General features: G+C 36.8%; 1 protein-coding gene across 1 annotated transcript; it reads left to right on the forward strand.

The window, feature by feature from the left end:
• Positions 1 to 4,440: 4,440 nt before the first annotated feature.
• Positions 4,441 to 16,026, forward strand: LOC144653330 (lipoxygenase homology domain-containing protein 1-like). Its single transcript, XM_078513304.1, has 6 exons — positions 4,441 to 4,887; positions 6,020 to 6,149; positions 11,752 to 11,854; positions 12,180 to 12,264; positions 15,069 to 15,116; positions 15,465 to 16,026. Exons 1-6 carry the CDS (start codon positions 4,833 to 4,835, stop codon positions 15,467 to 15,469), a joined length of 426 nt encoding a protein of 141 aa, XP_078369430.1. The 5' UTR covers positions 4,441 to 4,832; the 3' UTR covers positions 15,470 to 16,026.
• The last annotated feature ends 4,010 nt before the right edge of the window (positions 16,027 to 20,036 follow it).

A 20,036-nucleotide genomic window follows, 5' to 3' on the forward strand; every position in this document is an offset into this window, starting at 1 on the left:
GCAGGCGCCGTAGTTTCCAGCGCGCGTATTCTCGCGATCGCGCACTCTTTTAAACACACTAAAAAACGTACACAGATGTCTGCTACGCAGGCTACGGGTTTGACAGATTGATAACTCTTGACAAATCTTTAAATTCTTTTCAACGTTAAAATGTCACAAAATGAGGGCAATAATTAACTATTAAATGAGGTTTAATCACTGTTTGTTAAATACAACACGCGATGGTTAAAATGTTTCCGTCCACAATAGGGATAGTTGCATTTCAAGAACTTCTTATAAATCAAATCCCAAAATCAAAACTGCTAAGATGCTTTTTGAAAAATAATTTTCAGTAATCAGAGACAGTAATGCACGGGTCAGATTTCAGTCTCGCACGCGAAGTGTCATGTTCAGTTACGCAAAACTTGAAAAATTTGAACAGAAAACAAAACTTCAAAGGTCAGGATTATCTGGAGACAAAATTTTTATTCAAGTTAACATTACATTTGCCGTTAGAAGCAAAAAACTTTTGACTTTCTTGTGTGTATAACATGCAGTAATTTTAGTGAGCGTCGCTTTGTATTGATGTTATTCCTACGCGGAGCGAAAATGCGTGCCAAATAAAATATAAACGGTATTTGATTTGGAATAAATCATCGGTCAAACAATTACTATAAACACAATCAACACTAAAAGGAAGCATTTACCCGACTTCAACATTCTCATAAGACAAGAAAACTCTATTTGAAGTCAACAGTCCGCTTTTGATTTTCATGTCTCTCCTCGATCGTAAATCAAAGGACTCCAAAGTCGAAGGATTATTTCATCGCTTTGAAGACCTTGATGTCCATTTTTTCGGCGGTCGAATATTCTGTAGGGTATTCTCTTTCGATTTATAATTCCCTAAAGGTGTATTTATCGGTAAAGGGATGAATGACCACATTGAAAATTTCAACAGCGAGCCGCGTGGACGCCATTTTGGTCATTTGCTCTCCAGCAAGGAGTGAGAGACTGGGAACCAGTTGGGAAGAACAATTCAACCCAAATATGGGGTTTACTTACACCCAAATATGGTCAAAAAAAAGTCCCTTACGCAGAACTTAAGATTTTCTCTGCCTATACACTCATACGCACACGGCTCTATGATTCTGCCGCCTCGACAGCCTCGCCTCTTGGCTCGGCTGTCTCGTTGGCAATTATCTCGTGTCGTCATGACAACGTCGTCATGACGACACGAGACAACAAGCGGTCTCCGCGTCCATCCGCCATCTTGAAAAGGAGTAGACCCTTGGAACGAGGTTGGGTAGCCTGCGCACAGGCGTTTCTTACCGGTATTTCCTTTTTTGCACGCGTAAACGATACTTTTCCGCGCGAGGAGATGGAGACGGTGCATGCAGGCTACAACAGGGAAGAGGGGTTGAATTGTTCACGTGGAGTACCTCTGCGCATTTAATGTTTGCGTGCTCTAGACCAATGAAAATCCCATCATTTAGTTAATGGAACTTGAAAATGCATTTTTTAAACGAAAGATTCTAACCTCCCTCCCGAACGAGAAACGCGAGTTAAAGAAGAAAATCAAATTAACAGTTTATGTCAATATTTCTCTACTAGGTAAAGTTTCAAAAGTTGCAAGGAGCCCGCAGTGAATTGGGCCTTTTATGGGAAATCTCCGTTGATGCACTCGTCTCCTAGTTTGCCTTTTTTGACATTTGCATTCATGAATTACAACACACAAACATGACTAAACAAAAAACAAAAGAAGAAAAAAAAAACAAAGAAGACATAAAATAAAAGAAGGCTACTTGAAGGCAAGAACTAGTACAAAATAATATTTTTGATATGTACAATTACTGGTACTTGAACTAGACTAAGTGCTAGTTAGCAATAACTCGAGTTAACTTCTCCCATTTTTTTAAAATGACAAGCTAGTTTGTCTCTTTTCCTGGCGATATAGAGCTCGGCACAATAAACTCGCTTTGTTTTAGCAATGAATCCTTTTTAGGAAGGTTTAGCATTCTGGCATTTTCGAGAATAAATATGGGGCGCTTTCCATTCGACCAAAAATTCCGGAAATTTCGGAACAAGGACGAATGGTACAGAAATTTCCTGGGAAAGTTTCCAGAAAATCCGGAAAGTGTTGACTTTCCGAAATGCGAACCATTCAACCGAAAACCCCGGAAATTCCAGAAGCAAAATCAAATGGAACTGAAAGTTCCCGGAAATTGTTTTCGAAAATTTGGGTCTACCTTGCGAGGTTGTCCTCTTTTCCGGAAATTTTGGAGAAAGCTACCATTTTTTGTGCAGCTGAAAGCAGTTACATGTGTTAAGGAAGCATTCTTGAAACTCTAAACAAAAAATTCAGGTGAACTCAGTTGTTTTTCGTTGATGTTTTGCAGGCGGCAGCAAAGAAATGTACAAATATTTATAACGCGCGTGTAGGCTACGCCGTTGTTTTGCTCATTAAACGTTTTGAGTTGGCGACGTTTTCGTTGCTTGTAGTGTGCCTGTTTTAAAGGTCCCTGTATTTGTGGCCACGATGTCATTCGTGGCGTTTATTTTCAGTGCTCGTAAAGCTTTTTATTTGCAAAAATATCGAGTTATATGTGCAGGAAACCGGCCACAATGCATTATTTTAATGCACCGTAGAAATTTCCATATTATTAGACGCACAACCTGATCATATGCAAATTTTGTTTTGCCTTATGTGCAGTCAACCGGAAAAGTTGGAAAATGCTGTTCCATTTGCCACTAGAATTTTCCGGAAACTCAAACCAGAATTTTTAGTCGAATGGAAAGCGCCCATAGTCCCAAATGCAAATTAGCTTAGTGGTCCACATGTAGGAATACCTACCCCCAAAGGCATGAAATATGGCGCTTTTTTTCGGGGAGTGGCCAGAGGCACTCCAAATGCAAATTAGTTTAGCATCCAGGTCTTCTAACAACGAAAGAAGTAAACAGAGTAGTAAAGAAAAGACTTAAGTGGTAAGATATTGGCTTTTAATTTAGACAAACTCCACTTATCCTATAGCTCATGCCAGTAGGCGAAGTTTGGTTAAAAATCAATGTTCAGTTTTATTTCGGGGCAATGAAAAAAGTTTCATGTAAAATATCAATAAAGTATAAATGAGATTCAAGAGCTGTTGCTTTATTACAGTTTTCCAACATGTCTCAGCTTCATGTTTAGGAGTTTTTTGTTTGATTTTGTCTATCTGTTATCTTCCACTGCATGACTCTCGCATTCCGAACTGTCCTCTGCCGCTAAGTTCTTCATAATCACGCTTGTGCAGTCGTAGATGTACCTATTGGGTGTTTAGACTGTAAAATACCTTATGCTCTGTTACGTTTAGCTTGTTTTGTTCGTGTTTTTTTTTTACGATCACGATCATATTAATCATGTTACAGTTCTGAGATCAAAGCTTCATATTGAAGAATAGAAAAAATAATCGCGAAATTTGATACACTCCAATTCTACCTTCCTCTCACAATCGCAAAATTTTATACTCGCGAAATATGGCTCTCGATTTTTCGCTGACATTTAGTGAGAATAAGGTACAAGCTTATTAGAGCTGCTAAACTACTGGAGAGACCCAGTCACACCTGCAGAAAATGGACTTGGTGTTTAAAGTTAATTAAATCGTTTTAGTAGTCATCTTGAGTTCGCATCATTGAATTTGTTTTGCGATTTTAAAGAACGTGCAATCGTGATTTCGCGCAAAGTTGTGCTATTCTTCTCAAACTCATTAATAATTCATCAAGTAAAAACCAAGAAAATCATAGCCGTGAAGGAGGTTTAGATACCCGGTCTTAATTAGCATAGTTTTTTTTACGATTTTATTTCTCTGTAGATTTTGTTTCGATTGAGAAGATCCCTGATATTAAACACTCGAGACGTGTTTCATCGACTATCCAAACAACTCGAATTTCGTTTAAAAATACTTCGCTGCGAGTCGTATTTTGATTTCTCTTCTCGGTGTTTGGATATCCCGATGAAACAATATCTCTTGTGTTTGATATATTACATCCACTGGCAGCATTACAAACAGTCAAGTAGCCTCCTACGCAAACGGCGCTTTTAGGCTCGACACATATTTCTCACCCACGAACGCGTGGGGGAGGACACGCAAGACGAGCCCAATTAGTGCCTGCGTAGGAAGTTAACGGTCAAGGGGACTTCGCCATTTTCTCATTCTCTCCAGGTCATCAGCTGCATTTTCGTGGTTTTTGCAGTGTGGTGAAATATTACTTAAAAAGCCGGAATCTTACATGTAGATCTGGCATTTGGCCAATAAGTGTGACCATTCAGACCATTTGACAAAATGAACTCAGAGAAAACATATTTTCCCAGATGGTCAAAAGTCAAACCCAGCTTGCGATCGTTTTATTTTCCTATGGCGACATATTTGTTGTTTTCATTTTCTAGTCACTTGTTCTTCACCTGATCAATTCATCTCCCTGCGAAATATCAATTCTCTTTACTGCTTCTCGTTTATTTCTTACATGTAAGTTCTGAGAATTTGCGATTGCATCACGACAGTATTCACAAGCTGATGATTTTCATTATTCTCATCATCTGTCTGCATGACAATGTATTGATTTTGTAAGGAGAAAATAGATAATGATCAGTCTATGAGAGTCAAACCGGATGCTAACTTTGGAAGGTTTGGGAAGACAAGTCAGTGGGAACTGGTTTTGTTTCACAGCTGTGACTAGGCACTTGATTGACACAGCCGTAAATGGGACGTGATGAAATTCTCACAAGATAATGTATTATCGCTTTAGACAACGGTAGAACAACATACTGATTTTCAGGTCAAACGGCTGCAGTGTGAAAGACTTTCAGACGAAGGCCCAAAATGTTGTTTTTGCTGTTTTCTCTCGTTCTCATTTGCAGCGCTGTGGAAAGCAAGGGTAAGGACAAAATCAGTTTTCTAATACCTTGGAGCTTTTTTCGCAGGTTTTCGCCAATTATTGTAGGGATTAGATTTGGTAAAAACTTCACCAGGGCATAGGAAAGCAATCGACCACAAAAATAAAACCTTCTCAGATGTAACCACCAAATAAATTCCACACGAATTCGAAATCACCAATAAGACCGACAAATTTAAAAGTTCAATGTTTCTCAGAAAATGTTCGTATCTACAGTGTGCGTGCTTTTGGAGATTTTCTCTTATTTTCTCAAACGTTACAAAAACCAAAACTTTTCAATATTCAAAAACATTTTGCAGCACTATAGCCAGCTGACGAAAATTATTACCGATCCAATATCAGAAGAAAAAACTTAATGTATAGCATCCTAAAAAAACCTGACAAAATAAAATCATAAAACAAATTCTAAATTTTTGCCGAGGCACTTTCCTTGTTACTTGCTACGACCGTGTTTTGGGAACCACAAAAGCGAACTGAAATTCTGTAATTTTTCCAAATATTGTTTTTCTGCGACGCAGGCTTCTTATGTACACACAGTCAATAAAATGAAGTTCACCACAATTCATGCCGAAACATTTCTTTTTAAAGTGGTTTCGTGTTTTTTACAGGCGCTTTGTCGCGGATTATTACAGATTTTTAAACAACCAAAATTTATATTTGTGTCGTAGAGTAATTGGAGCACTGAAACTGTTAACAAGCGTCTTTGGCTGCGGATGACCAAGATGAAAATGGATTACGACTTGAAAAATCGAGGCTAAACTTTTCAAGTTGTCTCCGCGAGTCTTCAAAACACTCGATATTTTAATTTTATAGCCAAAGTTTGATTTCTATCTGCAAATTAAGGTTTTGCCTTACTTTAGATGTTCAAAGATATGCATTATGGGATAAGTTGCCTACCACTAAATTAAGAACAGTTTAGGCCAAAAACCTGCGAAATCCCCGTGACGAACCTTTTTTAAATTTGCTAATTGTTTCTTTTTTTCTCGCCCTAGCGCGTCGCGTTTCCTCGGATTGCGATGTGTTTTTTATGCAAGTGCGTGGGTTTGCCCACTGGACTTACCCTGAAGAAAGTGCGGGAATTAATACTCGCGGTCTACATTTTTCATTTTTTTAGATTACACGGTAATTGTTAAAACATCGAGTGAGCCTTTTTCTGGCACTGACGCTCAAGTGAAGATTAGAGTCTTTGGCACCTTAAGTAACATTGCAGAAAGGGAAATTAGAGGCAGTTTTGAAGCAGGAAGGTAAAAATCGTTCAACGCCACTTCACGTATTAATTTTATAATCATTGGTTATTTCTGGATCAAAGAACTGTTGTTCAAATTTTCGTAGTTGGCAAGAGATTTTACTTCTCTTTTTTTGTGCATTGCACAGTGGCCGCAAACTTAATACTTTGCACTCCAAGTTGAGAGGGCTGGAAAGGAGCGCTGCTCAGAGAGTTTGTCTGGTTTTGTTCTTGAGCGAGACACTTTACTCCATTAAAGACGTTTCAGTGTCGATCGTGCAAGTACCTTTTCAGCATTACTGACAAGACAAGCATAATTTTTGCAATCAGTTATGTAAGGAAGCACTACTCGCATAATTGAGCATAATTTTGCCTTTAAGAGTAGAAATATCTGTTCTTTTACTTGTAAGCCCTGTAAATCCGAAAACATGATACTCCAGATTTCCATCATTTCTTGAAAACTCTTGAGATCTAGACCAGTACCCAGGTCCACGCGTTTGTCAAGTGGTCTCAATTAGCTTGAATAAGGGCCTGTTTACAAGCAGGTAGGGTAACCCTAGTGCTAGGTTTACCCTAGCAGGAGGGTTACCCTAGCGCTCCCACATTTCTTTTTTTTTTCATCGACGTGTTTACAAGGCAGCTAGGGTTACCCTAGCACTAGGGTAACCCTAGCTGAGCGCTAGGGTTACCCTAGCGCCAGGGTAACCCTAGCGCCTTTTAAACGCTCTGCGTATTTTTGCACTGGAACGGAATTATTTTCGAATAACAGCTTCTTACGACAAAGTTAGTGGTAACATGTTTGGCGCTGCATTTGTGAGGTCATTCCATATCATAAGTATTTATAGTTTCTCCGTCAAACGCGTTCCAACTATAAAAAAAAATTGTGCTGGGGACGTTAATGAGTCTTGGAAATTGAAATATGATTTTATTGGAACTGATAAACTACGTAACTAAAACGAAAATCGGTTTTGGCGCTAAGATTATTACCCGTTACATGCTATATTTACAAGGTTAACTGAAGCGTAACCGGTGTAAGTTGACCCGGGTAGTAGGCTTTTGTACATTATGCTTTTGTTTCCCCACTAAAATGCTCCACCTTAATGCTCTATTTTTCCCACTAAAATGCTCGGTGTCCCCCAAAAAAGTCACTTAAATGCTCGGATAATGCTCATTATACAAACGGTTTTTTTAAAATAATTTCAAAGTTTTTAACATGGTGTTAACTGTTAACCGCTTACAAAAAGGTACAAGTGTCTTAAGTAACAATAACAACGTATACAAGTTCATAAATACAGCCAAAACAACATAATCCTCAAAATCATCTACGAGGCTAAGTACAGAAAGTAGTTGCCTATCTCTAGAAAGTTATTTGTAGTCGAATTTTGAGTTTTAGTCTTCATTTTCTCTAACAAAATTAATTTCTTTTTTATTTTCTCGGGAAAAAATCAATTTTCCGGGAAAATGCCACTAAAATGCTCGAATAATGCTCAATGCTTTTGCCTCACTAAAATGCTCGAAAAATGCTAGCATAATGTACAAAAGCCTACCGGGTAGTGGGGTTACCCTACCTGCGAATTTTTGCTTGTAAACCCGGGCTATCTTCTAACCCTCTTGCTAGGGTAACCCTAGCACTAGGGTTACCCTACCTGCTTGTCAACAAGCCCTAAAAGGCAAGATGGCGTCAAGAGCTAAGTGTATTCAGTTATGAATATTTATGTTGCAATGCCATACAGTCTTGTATATTAGGACTCCTTGTGATCAGATGGCTGACTGACTCATACTAAACAAGAAGCTTAAAGCTTAAAGCTTAAAACCGGGCGGTTAATGTTTAACTACTTGATAAGGCAACTACAGCAAAAACTTTTAAAATACCATTTAATTAAGTAACACACGATTCTGTGGTTGTTTGTCCATGCTTGGACAAATTCCTGCTTAGTCTTTCAAATTTTTATTTTGTTCTGAATACTGAATAACCTCGGTATTTTTAGATTTTAGTTTTTATCTTTGTATAATGGCAGATTAGCTAAATAGCGCTATATAAATATTATTATTAATTATTATTATTATTATTATTATTATTATTATTATTATTATTATTTTGCACTTAAAATTTTTGAACATAAAATTTTGAACTGCTTCTAAAAAGAGAACCATGAAAAAAAGTCAAAGGTTGCGCGATACAATCAAGCATAGATTTTTATTCAACCCCCCACCTCCCCCTGTTTCCCCCTTTTCTTAGCCATTCACCTTCGAATCTCCCCTTACACTCCCCTCCATTCCCCCATCAGCAGCAGGCTTTGACTCTACTCTCTCCCATCACACATTCTACTCCTCACACTTTTCCCCTGCCCTCCTCAGCACTTTGGTGGTGGTGCCAGCCGAGCAGCAGTTTGTGGGTGAGTAACTGTGACACACAAATCCGAGGTTTGCATAAGTTATTCAGTTTCCGTGAGTTGTAGTAGTGTGTCAAAATGTCCTTCATCACATTAGCTGCTTTTATCAACATGCCTGGATAAATGACTGATTAGGTTGAAAACGTTTGGTGTGTTCATAATCTTGAATAAATGAACTCAAACCAGTTGAATGGCATTTACAAATGATCTCCGTGCAAAACAAACAAACAATTAGAAAGAATTCGTTAAAAACAAAGACGCGTTTATTGTTTTTAAAAAGAAACAAAAAAAAAAAATTAGAAAAAATTAGAAAGCTTTTAAGCTTTCAAACACATGAGCTCTTTAAGTCAAGTTGATTTTTTGATCGAAAAGCCTGCCTATCTGCTGCATTTTAGGATGCAGTCACGCAAACGCCAGTTCTAACTTGCGTGATTAATTGCAGATAATTTCTCCATCGCCGATCGGTTCCGACTGAAACTCAGAACCCTTGAATGAAAAACAAAAAAACATAAACTTCTCGCTAAAAAGAGCGGAGTAAACAGAAAAATACAGTATTCGCTACTGGTTCAACAAAGCAAATCACCTAAATATCAAGAAAAAAATTCTTCAAAACACAATTTCAAATAAAGATAATAAAAAAAAAGGCTAGCATGCATTAGATCACGCGTATCATGCAGATAACACCACACGGTGTGTCTTAAATCTAATAGATGCTGTTCGTTTCAAAACCTTGAAAACGAATAAAACTATTCATTTAAATATCAACAATAACCAAAAATCTTTAAAACAAAATTACAAAAGAAAATAAAAAAGACTAAAAAAGGGCATGCATTAGATCACGCCTAACAGATGCTGTTCGTTTTAAAATCCTAAAATCCCAGCTAAATGTGAAAAAAGAAAAAAAGATTCAAGATGAGGCCAAGAAACATTTGAATGGCATTACTGTAAAATTTTGAATACTTAAAAAGCCGTGAAATTAACATGCCGTGATAAAATTTAATTAAATATCCGCTCCAAAGGGCAAGTTTTCATTTTGCCGTCAATTATTTCACTCGATGGCTTTACCGATCCTTTTAAAAACTCCATTCTAGCTTGTAGAAATTATTATATAATTACTTTACATTTCCATTTTGTTTTCTGAGCTCTTGAAAAGTGTGCGAGTAAAGTTTTTACATCAAGAACTAAAATAAGGTTGTTTTTGTTGTGCAAACATTCAATTCGTCTGTGACAGACAACTTTGTCGGGCCAACGGTACATGGATGAAAATGCATGGACAAAATGGACACAATTCTTGCTAAATGGAAAATATCTTCAAAGTGGGATCTGGCCGAAAAGTTCTTTGGCTACCAGCCGTTTTCAAAAGCAGAAGCTTGCTGCAAAAAAACATTGCGTGACTGACGTAATGGCTTTTCATGTACAAAAAGTCGAACGCTTGAATAACACACAAATATATAATTCACGTACGCTTAACAGAAATCAGGGTTTAGATAAAATTTAAATAGGAGAGTGATCAAATAGCTCCTGCTAAGTAAACATCAAAAGTGCGTGATTTGAATCCTGGCCAAGAAAGCGGCCGAGTGAACTACTGAGACAAACAAGGTAAATACGGTGCCTCAATCTATAAATAGATGTTATTTGTTACAAAAGCCTGAAAACCCCAACTTAACGTGAAAAAATAAATGAAACATGAAAAAAAGTTTCAGATGAATTTTTATTCAAGATGGGGGTCAGGAAAAATTTTGAAAGGAATAAAGAAAAAGAAAATTTCAAAACCGTGAAAGTTTGTAGCCGTGGTAGAATTTAATTACATGCAATTACCTAAACCAGGATTTCATTTTGTAGTCCATTTGTTTTACTTGCTGGCTTTACGGATCCTTTCAAAAATTTCCATCATAGTTCGTAGAAAAACTATACATTACCGTTTTGTTTTCTGAAGTCTTGGGAGGTGTGTAAGAAAAGCTTTTACATCAAGAACAAAAAGAAGATTATTTCGCTGTGCAAACATTCAATCGTCTCTGATACGCGACTTTGCCGGCTCAACTGTACACGGATGAAAATGGACACAATTTTTTCTATAAAATGGAGAGCATCTTCAAAGTATTCCGGCTCAAAACTTCTCTGGCTACCAGCCCCTTTTTTTTAAAGCAGTTATGCGTGAAGCTTGCTGCAAAATCATTGCGTGATTGACGTAGCAGTTTTCAATTAAAAAAATCATTGCTTGGACGTGTCAAAAAAATCACCGGTTTCGCAAACCAGTACTCAAACGCTTGAATAACACAAAAATATATATTTCACGCTTAAGAGAATTGAGGGTATTAGATAAAATTTAAAATAGGAGAATGATTTAATAGCTACTTCCGAGTAAACATCAAGGGTGCGTGATTTGAATCCTGGCCAAGAAAGTGGCCGAGTGGGTCTGGAACGATTTACCGACAAGACTACTACTACTACTACTACTACTACGACGAAAAAATTCCGGGCGATTTATGAACCGGGCCGGCCGGCCCAGTCTCCGCCCGGTTAATAAGCTAGCTCGTATTGAAAGGCTCGTAGTAGGGTGGTGAGAACAATTGTACAGTGGAACCTCGATTTAACGAACCTCTATTCAACGAAGTCCTCGGTATAACGAACTACTTCAACCCGTCCTGGAAAGCTACAGTAAAATGTATGAAACAGAACCTCGATATAAGGAAATCCTCGTTATAACGAACACAATCCGGAAGCCCATACGTAAAATATACCTCGATTTAACAAATTATAGTTAACTAGCGACAAAAGATGAATGTAGAGCAAACCAACAAGCATAAAAATACTTTAATCTTGTAACAGGAGAACAACTTCAAGACATATCTCCATTATCGATGTAGATATTAGACATTAAAGCAAAAATGTCATTTTTGACAGTCGTTCAGATCAGTAAATGCTGTGTAGTTCAACGTAACTGCGTGAAAAACAATTTTAAACTTCACCTTGATAAAGCAAACATTTTGGTTGTTTTTCCGCAAATCGGTATATCGAGGTTTTCCATATAACGAACCCTTGATATAACGAACAAATTTCCCCAGTGCCTTGGCACTTCCACGTTGAATCGAGTCATTTTGTAGTGCAATACAAAATGACTTTTGCTCGATCACTTTCTCTGCCAAGCGAAGCTGCTGTGTGCGTTACCGTAATACAGCTCCGACCATTTTTAATACTGAATATTCTAGTTATTCTCGCTCCTTATAGTACCGACACAATTCGCATCCAAGACTATGACATAGGACATGTGACGGGGATGGAAGTTCGGCGTAACCAGGATGGTATTGCGCCGGACTGGAGACTTGACAAGGTCAGTAGCCGACCAATCAATTAAGAACACTCAGACGTCCAATTAGAATCAAGTAATAATGTTCCCTGCGGTAAATGTGTTGCTATCATTTAATCCTTGTGCACTGTTGCCCAGACATTATGCTTTGGATTATATTGCCTCACTTTATGTCATGCTTAAAACATCCACTTTAAAGTTGCTGTTAAGTTGAAGTTTGTAGGGAAAGTTGAAAATCTATGGGGTAGAACGCGAAAATGGCGATAAGGGGCGATGCGCGTAGGCTCCTATAATGTGAACAATGCTTCTGGCATCATCAGTGAAACTAATAAAGTTTCTCTCATTCTAGATTACTATAAGAATTGCTGATCACGTAGACAGCATATTCAACTACGATGGCTGGGTCAGCTCAGGCAGGTGGATTACATTACCCCGTAAGTAGTAAAGTAGTTACAGAACTCGAGATAATTACATTGTTAGGACTCTTCCAAAGATGCTCGACAACTTTTGGGTAACTTTTTATCTTTCGATAAACTTTTTTCCTTTCGAGCAACTTTTGCAATTTCGAACAACTTTTTTCCATTTCTATACCGAAAATTTCCGAAGATTGTCCGAGTGTCGTTCGAATGCCATATGGACGTTTCCTAGCATTTTGCGAACTTTTCCGAAGATTAACGAAATTTGCCGAAGATTTCCGAGGAAGTTTAGAAGATGTGTCAGCTTTCAGATCATTCAGCATTAAAAACTCGTTAAGGTAATCTTTATTTAAGGTAATCTTTATTTTTACACGGATAAATCATCAGCTTTTAAAAATACGTCAGGAAGCATGACGTCATGGGTATCTTCACGATTGTTCTTTGTGAAAGAAATTCTTGTTTTTCAACAAACTTTGGCCTTAAATTGTTTTTCAGATATATCGGTTGCATGAAACTGATGCTTAGAAATGTTACCTTCAAAGGGAAATTAGGACATATTTGGGGAATTTTCTTATCTTAAAGCAACATTTTGAATTTTTTGGAGCAACTTTCGAGCAAGTTTGTAAGAATTTCGAGCAACTTTGGGGAAATTTCGAACAACTTTGGTTGGGACAGCCCTACTTGTGGTAGTAACTGTTAAGCTTAGTGTCAAGTTGACATGTAGTATAAAAAATAATAAAATGGTTAGAAGTTGAAACTCCTACAATATAAAGCGTGCCGCAAAAGGAACTTTAAAAAATCTAATTTTCAGTTTAAATGTAATTTTCTACCAAGAAATAACTATTTCGCTTCATCTTTACACCAGTAAAACTCTCTCATTTTCCTAACGACTCCTAGAAAGACGTTTTTGTAAAAGTTCGAAGAATTTGAGAGTGTCATGGTTTTATGCACCTATCAAATAAAAAAGGCTAAATATGAGTTTGCAAGAGTTGTTTGTCACGTGAGGCACTGTGTCACGGATTTTAGCCACTGACATTTAGGCATGAAAAATGGCCATAACATTCGGTGAAATATAAAAATGATTCCATTGTTTTCAATTAAACAATTAGACTATTCGCCCTCGTTTTCGATGACCGATAGTGAACTCGGCTGTGCCTTGTTATATAAAACTCAGGCTTGTGGTTTAAGTGTTAAATAGAGGGCCGTCTACAGTCTTATTTGATGAGCTACTTGGAAAAGAAAGACTTCACTTTGTTTACATTATTACATTTTATCTATAATATCAGTAAGCAACAAAATTATTATTATTATTTTTTATTGATTGCTCGCACAAAGGTTACATGACACTACATTTACAAAAGTTACAATTCAAAGAGAGAACAAAAACTAAAAACAGTAAACTTAAAAAAAACGGTAGCAAAGCGGACGTTACAAAGGAGGAAATAGTAGGTATTACAATAATTACAGGACTTACAATACAAGAGCAAACAAAACGTACAGTGAACTGAAGAAAACGGTAGCAACGCAGACGTTGTAAAGAAAAAAATAGGTATTACAGAATTAAAAAAACTTACAATACACGAGAGAACTAAACTTACAGTAAATTAAGCACACAAAAAAACAGTAGCAAAGCGAACGTTATGAAGGAAAAAAAAATTAGGTTTTAAATATGGTTCCTTTCATAGGTATTTTAAAATAGATAACTAAAATGGCTTTTGTTCTTTTTTTCGATCTAGAATAGATTCAAATCAGTTTTCCCCATATTTTCAAAATAATGCAACTTTTTTGGTTGACTTTGTTTTAAAATATCGAGTTTGTCTGGAGGCGGAGAAGAAAGCTTTCAAAACATAAGTTGCCGACACATGAACTCGTCGCAAAAATATGGTATTTGGCTATAAGAAGGGTGACATTAAGTGCCTGTTTGTTTTCGATGTCCTGAAGCCAACCGTATAGGACAGCGGATTCAGTCAGTATGATAGTCTGTTCAAATTTCGAGAGCCACCAGCACATGAATCTATCCCAGAAAGCTTTAGATACAGTGCATTGGTACAGTAAGTGGCTTATTGTTTGTTTTTCTGTTTCGCATAAAGTGCAAATATCTCTTTCAACAATGCCAGCTCGAAATAGGCTGGATCTGGTAGGTAAAATATGGTGAATTATTTTATACTGGAAATCAATTAATTTAGGATCTTTAGTTATTAGGAAAGGCAATGAGTACACATTGTGGATGCTTTCTTTGGTGAAACCATAATTAAGGATTCTATTCTCTGAAGTCGGTGGATCTATATTGTTGCTAAGGAGTGCGGCGTAGGCCGTTCGTGTTGATGGAAAGTCTTGGGGAGGGGTGGTTTGGGACAAGTTGTTTTGTTTCAATTTTTGCTTCCATTCTGATGGAATAGCAGCGATGAGGCCGTGAACGGGATTTTATTTTTTACTTTGCGTTTGATTTCTTCTAGTGAAAGGAATGTATTATCATCTTTTAGAAGATCTTTAATGTGTGTTATCTGAGCTTGAAATAAGGGTTTGTAAAAAATAGGCTGACCTCCAATCAGGATGCGACTGTTGTTCCATATAATTTCGCCTTGGATAAGACGGTCTTCTGCAAATTTAAAAGAATTATATTCCTGCCAATACTTAAGTAAAGTGTGATAAAAAGGGGGGAGGTTATTTAGGTTGAGATACTTGGTGTCGTACTGGCATTTTGTCAGGAAAAAATTATTACTGGTACCTAACCGTAACGTTATGGCTTTGGTAAGAATTATTTACAAGAAGTTTTCTTCTTTTACCATAATTTACCCACTAACAGAGTGTTTTCTTTTTAGTTTCTTGCCCATCAGGCTTTCATGTAAACCAAGAAGGCTATTGCGGAGGTACGTTGTGTAAAATGTCATGTTGTGTAACATGTTATAGAAACGTTGTTATTTCCTAGCTTTGGTGTTGCTCGTTAATTAAGCCAGTTTTCAAGAGAAATCAACATCTTATTTCATCTTACAATCCGATATCAATATATTTTAAACCAGTCAGACAATAAGATTAAAGACTTTCGTCAACTAGGGGATCTTGTATTAGTGTACTACCACTAATCTCTCTGAACTAGCACTATAAAAGGTAATTTATGGAATAACCGAGGAGAATTGATATTCTGAGAGGTGCCATTGCTTGTTCGATCTGCATTTATAAATGTTGAGCTGTGCATGCCATTTCTCTTCTTCTTGTAGAGTGACGGGATGAAAGCGGACTATTCGGGGACAAATCCGTGGAGCAGAAATGTGCATCACTAGTTTAATTTGCTGATTGAAGTATAAATAGATTGGCGTGAATCGAAGTTTAAACATCGACTAATGACTGGCCATTAGGGTTGATTTACACTAACGACAAACGTGGAGTCGGAATCGTAGGGAAGTTTTCATATGACGTAAGTGGAAGTGGAAACGAAAGCCTCGCTTTCATTTCTAAAAAAGTTTGCAAGGGACTGGTAATGGGTATTTTTGATTGGCTTAATTTTTTCTGCTTATGCTTCCGATTTCGTCCACCTTGTTCTTACTAGAGCGTAAAGCGACGGAAGCGAAATCGGGAGAAAAATAAATTCTTCCGATCCTTTTGATTTTGATTTCGTCGAACTTCCATCTCCGTTTCCGATTCCATCGCTACTGTAAACAACTTTGAACACCAGTCATCTCTTGACGTTTGAAATTCGTACTTCGCGAGACATTAAAACCGCTGTAATTGTTAAACCTGCATAAGTGACTAACGCAATAAAATTTGTTTTAAGTCCCCCGACTCAATATGGTCGTCTCTTGCATTTTTCAGACTACAGTATTTACGGTTATTTTTTATCAATACTTTCAAAGAATTAAGGTAAATCGATAATGAACCACAACCTAAATAATTACATGTATTTAGTTCTTAATACCGAGCAGGACTGAGCCTAAATGGAAGAATCGAGCAAGAAGTCCGAACGTGGTCAAGATTCTCCCATACAAGCCGACTTAACCTCCCACCCAGTCGTTCTTAGGGGCGATCGTGTTTCACTCCTAAGAACGACTGCGTGGAAGGCTAAGGCCGACTAAGCTCGGCTAAAATATTTTTGTCATATGGCCAACAAGAAAATTACGTAAATGCACTGAAAATCTCAAAATTTAGCGGGTTTGTACTCGCTGCATTTTGATTACAAACGGAAATAAAAAAATATTGACAAAAGAAGGGCCGGGCGAACTCACTGGTATGTATGTTATCAATTTCTCTAGCCTCTTTTATTGACTACCAAAATATTAATTCTTCTAAGTCGGTCTTAGTCTTGTGATGAGTGCTTTCGACTTCTGGTCAAATAAATCTCAATTTTCTCGCCCCCAGCCTGTGTGCCTTGTTGGACGGAAGTTTGCCAAAGTTTGTTCGCTCCCTTTACCCTTTTTCTCGTAAATTGTTTAGACTTTTTTATTTAGCATTTTTAGCAGAAATAAGCCAAAGTTTTGTTTCATTGTTTGTTTGTAACTTTCCCGCGACAAATGTGTCAGCTAGCCAGTCTAGATGGAAAAAACTTGACCTCGGTTAACATCGATTTCAGTCAATAGAAAATCGTAAATCTGGTATAGTTCCCAGTCCTTGTGAGACACGGCCATAAAACAAGGTTTAATTAAGTTGTCACCCGTATAGTGACAAATAGTGACTGCACATGCATACGTTCTTATTCGGTCCCAAGCTCTTGATTTTTATTTCCAGGAACCTTTGTGTTGCTGTTGGCCTCTTAATTAGACCTTGTGTGGAAAGTTTGCATCACTGAAACTAATTTCAATTGAACAAATGGCATGCCAAGCACATTCAATCCTAATAAAATTCTAAGTTTTATCTAGTCTCTTCAACAGCTTCTAGCTAAAATTAATACTATCATTCATTCTCGTTCCCAGAGCCCGCGTTCCCCTGGACCAGTGGTCGGGAAACGCGTTTCCCGACCGCTGGTCTAGGGGGACGCAGGCTCTGGGAACGAGGATGACTATCATTTTGATATCTTCACTCAACTTCGCAGGGGTTTTTTTTTAATTTGAAGCTCCTAAGTTACTGAACAGCAGATCTTAATAAGTTCAAGCTGTCAGAGTGTTTGCAAGTGTGGATGTTTTCAAAAAACCTGTGTTTTTTTTTAATTATTGTAAAAATTTGTACTTTCAGTTCCACCCTTTTGCCTGGTTTTCAACACTTTAGTAGTTTTCATTTAAAGTCATCAAAATTCTAAAATCTAAACTCTAATACTAAAACGCTTTTCTTTTTACCTATTCTAGTCAAAGAAAAGAAACCCCTATGCAAATTTTAGCATCGTTTAGGAGATAAAGCGCTTTGAAATTGTTGATGTCCTGGATGAAAGTGTTTCTTAATTGTCAAAAAAACGGATATTTTTATCCAATTTTCAATTTTCGGACGTAATATTAATTTTGAAGAAATATCAAAAATGATTTTAAGCGAAAGTGAATAATATTAATGTTATCTACTAATTACTAACTGTGCAATTTAATGGCTGCCATATTTGTGCCCACTAAATATTTATTTTATTTTTCTCAATATTATTTCGTAATAACTGGGTTGTTAAAAACGCTACAAAGATATAATTTTCACAAACATTATTTATTTTTGTTTATTGTATTTTCTAATAGAATGAATAAATGAATGAAATTCTTTATTATAGTGTCAGTAAGGTATTTAGATTTTTAAAAAAAACTAATTGGGGACACTATTTGCATTAAAATATATCCAAGCTACGTTAAGTTAAAAAAATTTACACTTAAATTCTAAGAAAAAAGAACCGTACTACATAGATGAATAGATAAATAAATGAATAAATAAAGAAATAAATAAATAAATGAGAATAGAATATAAAATTTTATTATAAAAGTAGGTGTAAGATAAAAATTGCAGTTAAGAATTAAAAATTTAAAATTTAAAAAATTATAGCGGCCTAGCTGCATATGTCACATTTACACTTAGTTTGTATAAGACGCGTGACTTCTTTTCTGTTACATAGATAACGCCCGAAATATCGTAAAGAGTGTTTTTCATAATGTACTGTGCGAAAACGCGGAATATTAAAATCAGCGTTCCTCAGATTATATCGTTTCGGGACTGTATTAAATATTTCTGTTATATAAGTGGGAACAAGTCCGTGTTTTACTTTATACATGAGGATGTTTCTCATGCAAACAAACAGTTGCTGTAACTGATGAAAACCACCAATACAGATCGTATCATTAGTGACTTTACAGTGACATTCGATTGAGCTTCTTTGTCAAGGATGTAGAGTTGGTTAGTGGCCTGTTTACGTTCTTTTGACCTAGTTCTCTTTACCTACTTTCTTTTGGATGTGGGAGTACTATGTGAGGGTTGGGTTCAAAGCGCCGAAACCCTATCACAGACCAAACTCTGTTACGTCTCTATCCAACGCCCGCAAATTGCGCCCAACCAACATCCCCGAACTGCGAAGTCCCTATTCGAGAATCTTCAAACTGAATACATGACAAAAACGGAACCACACTACTTAGTAAAATGTGTTCAAAGGTTGAATTTGTTTAACTCAATTAGTGTATCTCATCTTAATTTTTTAACCCAAATTTCTTAACTAATTCCTCGTAGACGACAGGTACTGCCATTTAAAAAATCACAGATATGTTCACGACAAACGGCTTTTAGTTTGCTTCACTGTGTAAAATACTCACTTTGGTTTGAATTGCAAATCTCATTGACGCCCGAAAAGCGAAGTGTTTTCACTATAAATAACAGAAATACATATATTGGTTTTAGATTTCAAACTTTTCACATTTTGCCCGTAAAGACAACATAAAAGTGCAACGTCAAGAGACGTTTTAACCTCATAAGAGCAAGTATTTAGTGTATTGAGTTCTTACGCCATTCAAACCAGGACATTAAACGGTCGAGCCTCTCAAAAACTGTCTTCTTTAATTTGCGTCATTTTTTAGTGTCCGCTGAAACGAAGTCGATGCTGCAAAGGAGAAGACGTGCAAGCAATCTACATCGAATTGATATTTTTGTGTGAATTTGTGATGTCTCAGTTGGCCGACAATGTTCCCAATTAGTTTTTACATAAGCTTATCACCTTTGACACTTAATGAGGTTCGTCATTCGGGTTGTCGTAAACACCCTTTTTAAAATAAGTGGAACTGAACGCATCGCAAAAGTTTAATCGAGATTCGATACAGATTATGGCTGCTATATCTGTATATGCATGTCCGCTTTGTTAAATTTCCTCTAAAAGTTAAGGCCTGGCCAAACGGAGACGCAAGTAGACGGAAGTTTTCAACCTGTGTCCACTTACGTTGCGTCTTCGTTTGGCCAGGACTTGCGTGCAGTTGCGTTGACTTGCGATGACTTGCTTTCACTTTGGTTGAGATCAAATTTGCAAGTAAACTTGCCAGTCCGTTTGACCAGCGAACGCAAGTCTTCAACTTTGCACATAGGTGGCATATATGACTACGATACTAAAATAAAGTACAGAAAATTTTATTATTGTAACTTAAGCTCTATTCACAGATATAAAATAATATTGGTGAAAGACTGATATTCACTGTACTTTACTTGTCCCTTCTGAAATATCGATCTGAAATAAGTGATTCTTGAAATATAAGTTTCTTCCGTCGTTTTGAAGTCGTTTACCTCTAACGTATTATGTACAAACTTAAAATTAATAAAGTAATGAGAAATATTAATTTGTATTTTTTTTCTTTTTTTTGGTTGAATAGTTTGTGGAAATTTTCCACGCAGAAAAGCAAATTTACCCTTGATTATTTAGA

The sequence above is a fragment of the Oculina patagonica genome, chromosome 5 (assembly GCF_052425735.1).
Source record: "Oculina patagonica isolate OP01 chromosome 5, crgOcupat, whole genome shotgun sequence".
In the NCBI taxonomy this organism is placed as follows: domain Eukaryota; kingdom Metazoa; phylum Cnidaria; class Anthozoa; order Scleractinia; family Oculinidae; genus Oculina; species Oculina patagonica.